The 13129-nt window shown below is 42.4% G+C and overlaps 1 protein-coding gene across 6 annotated transcripts in view; it reads left to right on the top strand.

The window, feature by feature from the left end:
- MTFR1L (mitochondrial fission regulator 1 like) overlaps positions 1 to 13129 on the top strand; it is a 45408-nt gene that overhangs the window by 2081 nt on the left and 30198 nt on the right. For 3 of the 6 annotated variants that reach the window (XM_019461866.2, XM_019461863.2, XM_019461862.2), the window contains exons 2-6: positions 1118 to 1261; positions 1775 to 1879; positions 4648 to 4757; positions 4978 to 5189; positions 6396 to 6717. In XM_019461866.2, the coding sequence (XP_019317411.1) occupies positions 1238 to 1261; positions 1775 to 1879; positions 4648 to 4757; positions 4978 to 5189; positions 6396 to 6717 (773 nt within the window). In that variant the 5' untranslated portion in view covers positions 1118 to 1237. Of the gene's footprint in view, positions 1 to 1117; positions 1262 to 1774; positions 1880 to 4645; positions 4758 to 4977; positions 5190 to 6395; positions 6718 to 13129 lie in introns of those variants that run through there. The other 3 variants (XM_019461864.2, XM_019461865.2, XM_019461867.2) reach the window with 2 other exon arrangements.

Genomic DNA, 13129 nt, shown 5'->3' with positions numbered 1-13129 from the left:
AATCCTGTTTCACTCATTGATCCTTAAGATAATCTAGGTGGCAGCTGTTCTTGTCCCCTTTACATATGGAAAAGCCAACCTTCAGAAAGGTTATATGGCCTGCCTGAGGCTAAAAGACCTGTGGATAGCTAAGCAGGATGAACATTTGGATCTTTTCCCTGTAGCTCAGTAGATTCAGATTGGTGAGAGCTGGCTGTTCATTCTCCATTTGTCTGTTTTACATCTCCCCCTTGCCAGGACCCAGCAGTGCTAGGCTTGGTGGCACGTGCTGGGCTTTTACATCCCTTCTTTAAGAATGATTGCTGGGTTTGGATGGCACCTACAATTTGGCTTTGTAACTACCAAAGAATCCCCCCCCCCCCTTTTTTTTTCTAATGTTTGAGAGAGGAAGAGAATGAGTGAGGAAGGGGCAGAGAGAGAGAGAGGGAGACAGAATCCCAAGCAGGTCTGTCTGGCACCATCAGCACAGAGCCCAATGTGGGGCTTGAACTGTCGAACTGTGAGATCCTGACCTGAGCCGAAATCGAGTCAGATGCTTAACTGACTGAGCCACCCAGGCACCCCCCAAAAGAGGTCTATTTACATCTTTACCAGTACAGTCAAACCTTGAATTGCGATTAACTTGTTCTGCAAGTGTTCCGCAAGACGAGCAAACATTTCTAATAAATTTTAACTTGATAAATGAGTGATGTCTTGTAATATTGGTAATATGTGACACCGAACATCACAGGATCGCAACTGAGCCAATGGTTCTTGAAATTTGCTTTGATATATAAGTGCTTTGGGTTACAAGCATGTTTCCAGAACGAAGTATGCTCGCAAACCAAGGTTTTACTGTATTGCCTCAGGAAAGCTCGCAGAGTTGGCCAAGCTCATGCAACGAGTCTGGAACAGAACCTTTAAGGGTCTGGATTTGGAGCCATTGTTGGGTGAAAGCAGTCTCTTGGGCTGTTTTTCTCAAACCCTGTGAAACATCAGAGCATACCAAGGTTTCTGACTTGATACCTTAGTATAAGGTATACTTCTACCTTGGTATAAGTCATGGCTCTGCAGGACCTGGTTTTTGTGGGACTTGTGTGCTGGCCATTGAGTACCCACTGTGGGGATTGTTTCACAGGAAGAGAAATCTGGCGTTCCTTAGGATGGCCTGATATGAAGGAGTCACGCCTCCAGCCTCCCCGAGCCCCCAGAGCTGCCCCGCAGCTGCCTTGTCCTTCAAGTGCAGGAGCCGGTTGAAATGTCGGCAATGGAAGCCAATGTGGTAAGGGGCATTCCCAGGGCAGGGCTGTGGTGGGGAAGAGTTGAGCCCTGGGCCTGCTGAAGTTCTGTAGGAAATTCTGAGACTCTCCAGTTAATTTTTCCTTTCCCCTGGAGGCGACCCTTCCACATACACCCACCTCCCGCCCTCCCACAGATAAAGCCAACTCTCGTCTTTGAGGCAGTTAAGGAGCCAGCGGTGTTTCTGCTTTTCGGTGCAGAGGAAAGGGAGGGAAGCCTACATGATCCCTACACCCAGCTAATTCCTCACCCCCCTTCACTGATCCTCCCAGCATTGGCAGTGCCTTGTCAACAGCAATATCCCCTTAAGTGGCTGGCCAAGGTGAAGACTAGCAACTGGGGAACCTGCCCGAACTTGTATTGAGACTTGACTAACCCCCACACTGCACCGTGTCCCTGGGATTGGGGACTTCAGTCTCCCTGCTAAAGGAGAGGGGAGTAGGATGGGAGAGTAGTTAGACCCATCTCTGAGATTCCTTGTCACTCTCTGCTTTAGACCATCCCAATCTGGCAAAACAAGCCACATGGAGCTGCTCGAAGTGTAGTGAGAAGAATTGGGACCAACCTGCCCCTGAAGCCATGTCCCCGGGCATCCTTCCAGGTAAGTGTACTGGAAGGGCAGGGTAAGTAGAGGCTCAGAGACTGTGGCAGGATGGTGCTACTTCTGTGCCCCAGACTCCTTGGTGTTGCTAAGGCAGGTTGCCTTCCTGATCACTTTTTCATTTTGTCAAGAAATACTAAGTACATACAATGGATACTGGTCACTGTGCCTTCCTGATTGCACATGAAACTGTGACCACAACTGTCAGACTTCCAATCTGGTTATAAATGAATAATCTTGCATTTTTTAAATATATATATTTTTTACCGTTTATTCATTTTTTGATAAAGACAGAGTGAGTGGGGGAGGGGCAGAGAGAGAGGGAGACAGAATCTGAAGCAAGCTCCAGGCTCTGAACTAACAGCACAGAGCCTGACACGGGGTTCGAACTCACAGACCATGAGATCATGACCTGAGCTGAAGTCGGACGCTTAACCAGCTGAACCACCCAGGTGCCCCTAATCTTTGATGCCACTGGGGCCTTCAGCACCCACTCTGCAGCAGATTCTTCCCTAGCCCATCTCTGAGATGTACCCCCACCCCCCACCCCCCGCTTCTGCAGTGGAAAGCTAAGTAGCATTCTTTAGACCCAGCTACCTCCCTCCTCTAAGAACTAATGGTTAAGTACCAGCTCCTGGCTAGGTGCTTAAGATATATACATTTGGGGAACTGAGGCACAAGTACTTAAACATTCTGCCTACACAGATGTGACAAATATTTCTCTGAAAAGATATGGGTCCAGGTGGAAACAAATGAAGGAGGTGAGTTTCTGTATCAGATGCTGAGCTGTGAAATCTGTAGCTCATTTTGGAGTCAGAAGTGGTATCAGGGATAGTATTAGAGGCAAGAATGGAGTTAGAAGTGTGTGGTATGAATGGCTGTCCTGTGACCCAGATTGCCAGTTATCCAGAACTGCCTCAAGGGTATGGGCAGGATGTGCTCCTAGCTGCCTGAAGCATCAGAAACAAAGGGAAGCACAGCTAGGGAATGTAGGGACTCAGTGGATGTTGCCCCCACACTTGGCTCTAACCTCTTCAGTCCTTTGGCCAGATGCTGCTGGGCAGGGACAATCAAGGGCACAGGCTCCCACAGAGCAGGAGTATGGCATGAGTGGTAGGAGTAATACTAGCTAACATTTACTGAACACATACTGTGTGCCAGGCACTGTGCTAAGTACTTTATAGATGTTAATTCATTTAATTGTCAATAGTGGAGCAGCACTCTGGAAAGGAAAACAAATGGAGGCTTCCCCTAAGTGGCCCATCTTAACAGTAACTTCTGGGTCAGTGGAAGTCCTTTTCTGTGTAACCTTGGAGCATCACATCACTCCTGTGAGATCCAGGTTCCCTATCTAAAAGCTGGAGCTATCAATTCCTGATCTACCTGCCAATTTGTAGCAGAAACATCTGAATTTAACTCCTGTATAGATGGGTTTTTGAGAAATTATTCCTGGATTTGGTTGTCAATTCCTTTAAGGGAATCTTGCTGATTTATTTTTTAAATTTACCCATTACCCGTACAAAATATTACGGAAAATAAAAAAGGAGAAAGGAAAATAAATTACATGTAATCATATAATAACTATTAATGTTTTGGTGTAGTTCTGTTCCATCCTTTCATAGGTGCATGTTCTTTCACTTTGATATATTCAAAGCATGACAGAATCCTCCTAACTTTTCATTTAACAGAGTCACTCAGCTTTGTCTGTTCCCTGGTTGTTGTTCACTGGGTTGAGGGGATATTTTAAGGAATCCTCTTATTCTTTTGGTATAATCATTTCTTGTTATTTAAATCTAAATATTCAAATTCTCAAGTTTGCTTAACACAATGTTGCTATAACAGTGTAGATCCCAGTTAGCTACAGAGGTGTTGTAAGGAGCTAGCCAGGAGAAACTTCCTGTTGATAACAAACAAGACTGTTGTCCTTCCACCTGTATTCTCCCAGCCAGAGAAAGCAAGATGTTCTTAGTGGCCATTTCTGTTAAAAGGCAGCTCTAGCTGGTCCCACTGAAGACTCCTTTGCTCTAACTAGGGGCAAGGAATGTTTTCTTTAAAAGACCAAATAGTAAATATTTTAATGTGTGGGCCATAACTACTGTTAAAACTACTCACTTCTGCAGTTGCAGCTTAAAAGATGTCACAGACAATACATAAATGAATGGGTATGAACTTTTCCAATAAAACTTTATATGTAAAAACAGTTCCCAGGGCGCCTGGGTGGCTCAGTCAGTTAGTGTCTGACTCTTGGTTTCTGCTCAGGTCATGATCTCATGGTTTATGAGTTCAAGCCCCGCATTGGGCTCTGTGCTGGCGGTGTGGAACCTGCTTGGGGTTCTCTGCCTCCCTGTCTCTCAAAAATAAAACATTTAAAACAAAAAACCAGATCCCAGTCCTACCCTAGGCTGCCATGTTTTGCTTGGAAGATAGAACAGACTCAAAACTGGTCTCTTCACTCTCTCATGCATATTCCACACAGCAACCAGAGTAATCTTTTAAATCTGATTCTTAACTTAAAATCCTCCAGTGGCTCTTATTCACTTTCCAGACTCTTGCAAATCACCCTCCACCCGTAGCTCTGTCCAGTTGTGCTGAGCTATTTGTAATCCCACAAACTTTCTTCTGACCTTTTACTCAGATTGTTTCCAGGAAGCCATCCTGGTACCCAGGACTGAATTAGGTGCCCCCCCCCCCCCAATGTGTTTTGCAGTCTTTGATAGTCTCCTCATGATTTCAGTAATTGTTTTTTGATGACTTTTGCTTCCCTGTAGACCCTGCCCAACATCTCTGACCTGTGTCTGAGGGATGTACCCCCAGTCCCTACTCTGGCTGACATCGCCTGGATTGCTGCGGATGAAGAGGAGACATATGCCCGGGTCAGGTAGCTGAGGCAGTAGCTGGTCTGCTGGGGAATAGGGAGGGAGCTTCTTTCCAGATGAGGTGGCAGGCAGCAGGGAGAGTGTTCAAGAGGGGCCGAGGGCAACAGAAGCTGTGGGCTCTGAACCTGGCTGTGTTACTCTTATAGCAACGAGTGAAGGAACTTTAGAAGGGGTGCAGTGGCTGGCTGTCTCTGCTGACATACTTGTCTTTCCCTGGTCCAGGAGTGACACACGGCCCCTGAGGCATACCTGGAAGCCCAGCCCTCTGATTGTCATGCAGCGTAATGCCTCAGTGCCCAACTTGCGTGGGTCTGAGGAGAGGCTCCTGGCCTTGAAGAAGCCAGCCCTGCCAGCCCTAAGCCGCACCACAGAGCTGCAGGATGAGTTGAGCCACCTGCGCAGCCAGATTGCTAAAATAGTGGCAGCCGATGCAGGTAGGAGCCCCTGAGTCAGGGCCAGAATATAGCAGGCTGTTCCTTTTACCCTGGCTCTTGGTACAGGATAAGGGTAGGAAAATGATGGTCCATGATTCAGGGGGACATAGGCCCAAAACTCTGGGGCTGTTCTGAGGCCTGACTAGCCTCTGGTACTCCTTGGATGGTTTCCAACGGCCATTTGGGGCTGACTGGTTTGGTTAGGAACAAAACCTTCACTTTACCTGTGACCTCAGGCAGATTCCCTCCCTTGGCCACAAAAATCAATACCCTCATCCAAGTGTCTTTAACATCACATATTCCGTGAGCCCTCCAGCAGCTTTCATTTTTAATGAGAGAGAAGCATTCCCCACCGTTGAGAGAGCTATCCCCTTTAAGCACTTATCTTCCGTTTCCTTGTTCTACCAGAGACCACCTCTCCATCCCTCCATCTGTCTGTAAGGCAGAACCGCTGGAAATAGACGGGAGTCTGTCTTGACCTAGTGCATGAAACGTCAACATGTGGATCTCGCCCCAGTTGCCCAGGGTTTATCCTCCTGTTCCTTCCATCCTCACTTTTCTGGTCCTTGTTGACTTAAGGTTTGGGAGCTGTGACTTCATCTGTTGGTACAACACATGAAAATCATATGGCAGTTATATAGAGGAATTATACTTGAGTTTTTCATTTATATGTTGGCTACATTTTTGTCATCCAAGAGACAAGCTGAAGTAGTTGATGAAAAATGAAACGTAAAAATCTTTTTGTTTTGGAAATTCTCCCTTAAGATTTGAGAAACTAGGAGGACTGTCACCATTCTGTTTTCGCTACTTCTTCCAGTCACTCAGAAGCACTAGCCCAGTTAGAGAAAGGACAGATTCTGACTTTGGTTCTGTTACTGTCGCTTTGGTCGAAATAGGGCTGTCACTCCATAGCCCACTGCAGAATGGGAGGGAGATTTTAGGTGCCTAAGCCTTTACGGGGTGGGTTCTTCCACCCTCCCAGAACACTGGAAGAACTCAGTGCTTCTGTATCTTCTTTAGATCCTGAGAGGGGAGGGTAGTGGAGGGATCCTCCACTGGCTTACACGGACTATCCCGGGCTCTCCCAGAAGGTCACGGTGTCAGCCCAGGAAATGAGTGTTGTTGGTAGGCAGTGCTTGTGGGGAGAAGATATTACTGCCGTGTTCTAGCCCAATGTCCATCCATGCCTGTTGTTTTCTCTTTCAGCTTCGGCTTCATTAACGCCAGATTTCTTATCTCCAGGAAGTTCAAATGTCTCTTCTCCCTTACCTTGTTTTGGATCCTCATTCCACTCTACAACTTCCTTTGTCATTAGTGACATCACCGAGGAGACCGAGGTAGAGGTCCCTGAGCTTCCATCAGTCCCCCTGCTTTGTTCTGCCAGCCCTGAATGTTGCAAACCAGAACACAAGGCTACCTGCAGCTCGTCTGAAGAGGATGACTGTGTTTCTCTGTCCAAGGCCAGCAGCTTTGCAGATATGATGGGGATCCTGAAGGACTTCCACCGGATGAAACAGAGCCAAGATCTGTAAGTATTTGATAAGGAGCTCTGGTGATGTATTTACTGTTTAAGTCATTTTGGCCAGTGGTCTAGTAGAAACTTACATAGTAAGTCCTCAGTAGTGGCTATAATTTACTCCATTCACAAAACTAGCTTGCTTGCTTAATAACACCCCGGGCTCTGGTTTGAGGAAAGAGCAACATTTTACATTTGGTTGGGTGATCTAACTCAATCATTGGTAGAGATTTATCTAATCCAACTTCTGTCCCCCAGAGGGGCTTCACCACTTTAGTTCTTGCTGGTGACAAGTGTCCCCATGCCCCACCCTTCAAAATAGGGTTGCATAATAATGATTTTAGTATCTCAAACTGGGTTTTTGATAGATGGGAGAATTCCAAAATGTCCCCTGGGGCACCTGGGTGGCTGAGTTGGTTAAGTGTCCAATTCTCGATTTCGGCTCATGATCTCACAGTGTTGGGATAGAGCCCTATGTTGGGTTCTGTGCTGACAACACAGAGCCTGCTTGGGATTTTCGCTCTGCCCTTTCCCCACTCACGCTGTCTCTCTCAAATAAACATTAAAAAATATACAGTGGTCCCTTCTTATACAAGCCAACTGGATTAGCCATTTGAAACTTATGAACTTGGCTGCCCATCAGAATTTGTTAAAAATACACCTTTAAACTTGCTAAAGCAGAACCTCCAAGGAATGGAGCCCTAGGTATTTTAAGTGGGGGTGGAAAGGAGTTTAGGAAATACCTACCTTGAGAAATTTCACCTCGCAGAGGAAGCCCTAGAGCTCCAGCCAGAGGGACTCACTACCTTGCAGTGTTTCTCCAAGTGTAGTCTGAGCTACCTTCGTGGGATGCACCAGAGAAGCTTGTTCACATGCAGGTTCCTGAGCACTGAAACACTGAAGTTCAACATCCAGACCCCAAAGGCTGGAGTGTGCAGCTATTTGTAAATGCAGATAAAAAAGCTCTTTTGGGGGCTGGGACATGAAGTTTGTCTCCTGAGTTGGAGTTCTTGTTGAAGGGAAGGTTACTCACCTTGGTATGTCTGGCCCCCAATTACTTGTAAAGGCTGACTGACTCCCTCATTGCTTCCTGGATAGTCAATCCTTTAGGGAAGTCATTTTTAATCTCCCTTCTTGGGGCCTAGGCTGGTTGGTCATACCCACAGTTCCTAGATCTCCTGCATTCCCAAATTCAGCTCCTGCTTCCTTTAAGCTGATCTATGCCTTTTTCTTCTGGTCAATGTTTTATAGAATGACTCTCAAACTTTCTGTTACTTGCCTCTTCACCATATTAGATCCAAACTCCTTCTCCCACTTATTTAATAGAAAGAACTGAATTGATAACTAAAAATGAGAAAGTAGCCCCATCAGCAAAGATTCAGAAATGTGACAGATTGATGTTAACCCTTACACCTAGTAAAATGACTTCATAAGGACATGTGTAATTGAAAGCACCTATTTTCTAGGTATCTAGGACACTCTTTTATGATGTATCAGGTATTCAAACCTACCCCAATCTGGAGTTGATTCTGTTCCCATGACCCCCTTATGATGTGAATACTTTACTGTGAATTCTAGAGCTCTTGTAAAAACCTCAGGGAAGGGGCATTTGGGTGGCTCAGTCAGTTAAGTGTCTGACGTCGGTTCAAGTCATGATCTCACAGTTTGTGAGTTCAACCCCGCACTGGGCTCTGCACAGTCAGCTTCAGATCCTCCGTCTCCCTCTCTTTCTGCCCCCTCTCTCTCCAATATAAAAATAAACATTAAACAAAACCTCAGTGATAACAGACGTAGGATACTTACCCGATAAAAAGTTCAAAATGGTCATAAAGATGTAAAACTGGGAAGAAGATGGGGAGAAGAATGGATGAACACAGAACTTCAACAAAAAGAAAATACATGAAAAATACAAGTCATGGAGCTGATGAACACAATAACTGAACTGAATGAAAACACGAGAGGGGTTCACCAGCAGACTAGACGGAACAGAAGAAAGGGTAAGTGAACTCAAACACAAAGCAATAGAATATCTCCAATCAGAGCAGCAAGTAGGAAAAAAAAAAAAGGAAAAAAAAAGTGAAGATAGATTAAGGAACTTAAAGGGGCAACATCAAATGGATTAACATTCTCATTGTAGGGCTCCCAGAAGGAGAGAGACAGAAATCTTATTGAAAAAAGAATGGCTGAAAATGCCCCTTAATGTGGGAAAGGAAACAGACGTCTAGATCCAGGAGGCCTGGAGAGTTCCAAATAAGATGAACCCAAAGAGACCCTAAAAGCAGCAAGAAAAAAATAACTTGTTATGTAAAAAGGAATCCCCTCTGTAAGACTCTCAGTACATTTTCCAACACTTTGCAGCCCAGGAGGGAATGAAAGTGTATTCAAAATGCTAAAAGAAAAATTCCAAACAAAGTTATTCAGAATTAATTTCCCAGACAGTTAAAGGAGTTTATCACCACTAAATCGGCCTTAAAAGAAATGTTAAAATGACCTCTTTAGGCTGAAAAAAGCACTAATCAGAAACCGGAACACATATAAAAGAGCAAATCTCACTGGAGAGATAAATGTAATAAAAATAGTGGATTAATCACTTGTTAAGGTTAAAAACACAAAAGTAAAATAACAAAGACCTAAAAAAACAAAAGTAAAAACGTAACTGATTATAATAGTTAAGGGATATGCAAGAAAAAATGGTGAAATGTGATCTCAAAAATGGGGAGGGGGAGTAAAAATATTGAGCTTTAGAATGCAATCAAACAAGTTGGCAACTGTTTTATCAATTTAAAATAGACTTATGGATAGGAGTTCTACTTAAGGCTCATCTTAACTACAAAACAAAAACGTATAGTAAATATACACTAGATAAAAAGGAATATAAGCATACCACTAGAGAGTTTCATCAAACCACAAAGGAAGAGAGCAAGACAAGAAAGGTACAGAGAACTACAGAAACAGCCAGAAAACAATAAAATGGCAAGTACATACTTACCAATAACTTTTTTTTTTTTAATATTTATTCTTGAGAGAGACAGAGTGTGAACAGGGGAGGGCCAGAGAGGGAGGCACAGAATCTGAAGCAGGATCCAGGCTCCAAGCTGTTAGCACAGAGCCCGATGTGGGGCTCAAACTCACAAACCACGAGATCATGATCTGAGCCGAGGTCGGATGCTTAACCAAGCCACCTAAGCACCCCAATAATTATACCCAATAATGTAAACAGACTAAATATGCCAGTCAAAAAACAGTGGCTAAATGGGGCAGCTGGCTAGCTTAGTTGGGAGAGCATGCAACTCTTGATCTTGGGGTCATGAGGTTGAGCCCCATGCTGGGTGTAGAGATTAAATGAATGAATAAAAACTTTTAATGTTTATTTATGCTTAGGAGAGAGAGAAAGAGGAGGGGAGAAGCAGAGAGAGGGAGACAGAGGATCTGAATTGGGCTCTGTGCTGTCAGCAAAGAGCCCGATGTGAGGCTCGAACACACATACCATGAGATCATGCCCTGAAGTTGGACACTTAACTCACTGAGCCACCCAGGTGCCCCAAAAAGGACTAAAATCTTGAGGGGAAAAAAAAAAAAAGGCTATGGCTAAATGGATTAAAAACAAAACCTAAGTGCTGCCTACAAGAGACTCTTTTAGATGTAGGAACACACACAGATGGAAAGTGAAGGGATAGAAAAAGATACTCCATACAAATGGAAACCAAAAGAAAGCTGGGGTAGCTGTAACTTAGAAAAAAATCGACTTGAAAACAGATTGTAGTAAGAAACAAAAGGGGTTATATAATGATAAAGGGGTCAATCCAACAAGAGGATATAATATTTGTAAATATTTATGAACCCAATATAAGAACATCTATATGTATAAATAAATATTGACAGACATGAAGAGAGACAGCCATACAATAGTAGCAGGGGACTTTAATACCCAACTTGCATCAATGGATAGATCATCCAGGCAGAAAATAAGAAAACATCAGCCTTATGTGATATTAGACCAGACAGACTTTACAGATATATACAGAACATCCCATCCAAAAGCAACAGAATGTACACTCTCAAGTGTACATGGAACATTTTCCAGGATAGATCATATGGTAGGCCACAAAACAAAGAGGACTGAAATCCTACCAAGCATCTTTTCCAGCTCCAGTGATAAGAAGCTAGGTATCAGTGGCAGCTCTTTCTGTCCATGGGTTCTGTCCCGTGCTTTAATAAAACCACCTTATTTGCTCAAAAATAAATAAATAAATAAACTAGAAATCAGTTACACAAAGAAAACTGGAAAATTCACAGATAATGTGGAGATTAAACAACATCTATGAAACAACTTGAGAATCAAAGTAGAAACCAAAAGAGAAAAAAAAAAATACCTTGACACAAACAGAATGGAAATATACCAAAATTTATGAGATGTAACAAAAGCAGTTCTGACAAGGAGGTTTACAGCAATAGTGCCTATCTCAAGAAGCAAAATTCCCAAATAACTTTATACCTTAAGGAACCAGGAAAAAGAATAAATGAAACCCAAAGTTAGTAGAAGGAAGGAAATAACAAAGATTAGAGCAGAAATAAATGAAAGACTAAAAAGCAATAGAAAAGATGAAAGTAAGGGGTTATCCTTTGAAAAGATAAAAAATTGACAAACCTAGCCAGAATCACCAAGAAAAGGACTCAAAATCAGAAATAAAAGAGATTACAACTAATACCACAGATATACAAAGGATGAGACTACTATGAAAAATTATGTGCCAACAAATGGACAACCTAGAAGAAATGAGTGAATTCCTAGAAACATACAATCTATCAAGACCAAATCATGAAGAAATAGAAAATCTGAACAGATTGATTACTAATAAAGAGATTAAACCAGTAATCAAAAACCTCCCAATGAAAAAAATCTAAGACCAGATGACTTTACTGGGTGAATTCTACCAAACATTCAAAGAAGAATATCAATTCTCAAACTCTTCCAAAAAACAGAAGAGGAAGGAACTCTTTCAAACTCACTTTACAAGGCCAGCATTATCCTTACACCAAAACAAGGACACCGGAAGAAAATAAAATTATAGGCCAATATTCCTGAACACAGATGCAGAAATCCTCAACAAAATATTAGCTAACTGAATTCAACAATACCTTAAAAGGATCATACACCATGATCAAGTGGGATTTATTCAGGGGATTCAAGGATAGTCCAATATCTGCACATCAGTGTGATAAACCACATTAAGAAAACCAAGGATAAAAGTCCTATGTTCATTTCACAAGATGCAGAAAAACCTCTCAAGAAAATTCAACATCCAGTTGTGATAAAAACTCTCAACAAAGCAGGTATAGAAGGATCATACCTCAACATTTAAATAAAGTCCAGAAATGACAAGACCACAGTTAACATCACACTGAACAGTAAAAGCTGAAAGCTTTTCCTCTAAGATCAGAACAAGAAAAAAATGCCCACTCACCACTTTGTCCTAGCCAGAGCAATCAGGCGAGAATAAGAAAACCTATCCAAACTGGAAAGGAAGAAGTAGAACTGTCACTATTTGCAGATAATACACAGAATACTTCAAGACTCAAAAACAAAATGGTTAGAAGAAATGAATTCAGTAATGTTGCAGGATACAAAATCAGTAAGTAAAAATCTGTTATTTCTATACATTAATAACAGACTACCTGAGAAATTTAAAAAAACAATCCCATTTACAACTGCATCAAAAAGAATAGAATACCAAGGATTAATTTTAACCAAGGAGGTGAAAACTACAAGATATCAAGGAAAGAAATTAAAGGAGACACAAATAAATAGATATTGGGAGAAATTAAAGAAGATACAAATAAATATATATTCGGAGAATTAATATTGCTAAAATATCCATACTACCCAAAGCAGTCTACAGATTAATGCAATTGCTATAAAAATTCCAATGGCATTCTGCACAGAACTAGAACAAAGAATCCTAAAATTTGATTTGGAACCCCAAAGACCCCAAATAGCCAAAGCAATCTTGAGAAAGATGAAGCTGAAGGCATCACACTCCCTGATTTCAAGCTCTATTACAAAGCTATAGTAAATAAAACAGTATGGTATTGGCATAAAAACAGAAACAGTTCAATGGAGCAGAACAGAGCCCATAAATAAACTCACACATATATGGTCACTTTACAACAAAGGATCCAGGAACATACAGTGGGGAAAAGACAGTCTCTTCCATAAATGGTGCTGGGAAAACTGGATAGCCACATACAAACAAATGAAACTCAACCACTATCTTAACACCACATGCAAAACTTAACTCAAAATGTATTAAAGACTTGAATGTAAGACCTGAAACCATAAAACTCCTAGAAGAAAACACAGGCATGTGGACGTAGGACATAGGTTATGGCAATGATCTTTTCAACTGGACACCAAGAGTAAAAG

Source organism: Panthera pardus, unplaced genomic scaffold (assembly GCF_024362965.1).
Source record: "Panthera pardus isolate Hobbes unplaced genomic scaffold, ASM2436296v1 HiC_scaffold_11, whole genome shotgun sequence".
In the NCBI taxonomy this organism is placed as follows: Eukaryota; Metazoa; Chordata; class Mammalia; order Carnivora; family Felidae; genus Panthera; species Panthera pardus.
This window is presented reverse-complemented; position numbering and strand designations above follow the sequence as displayed.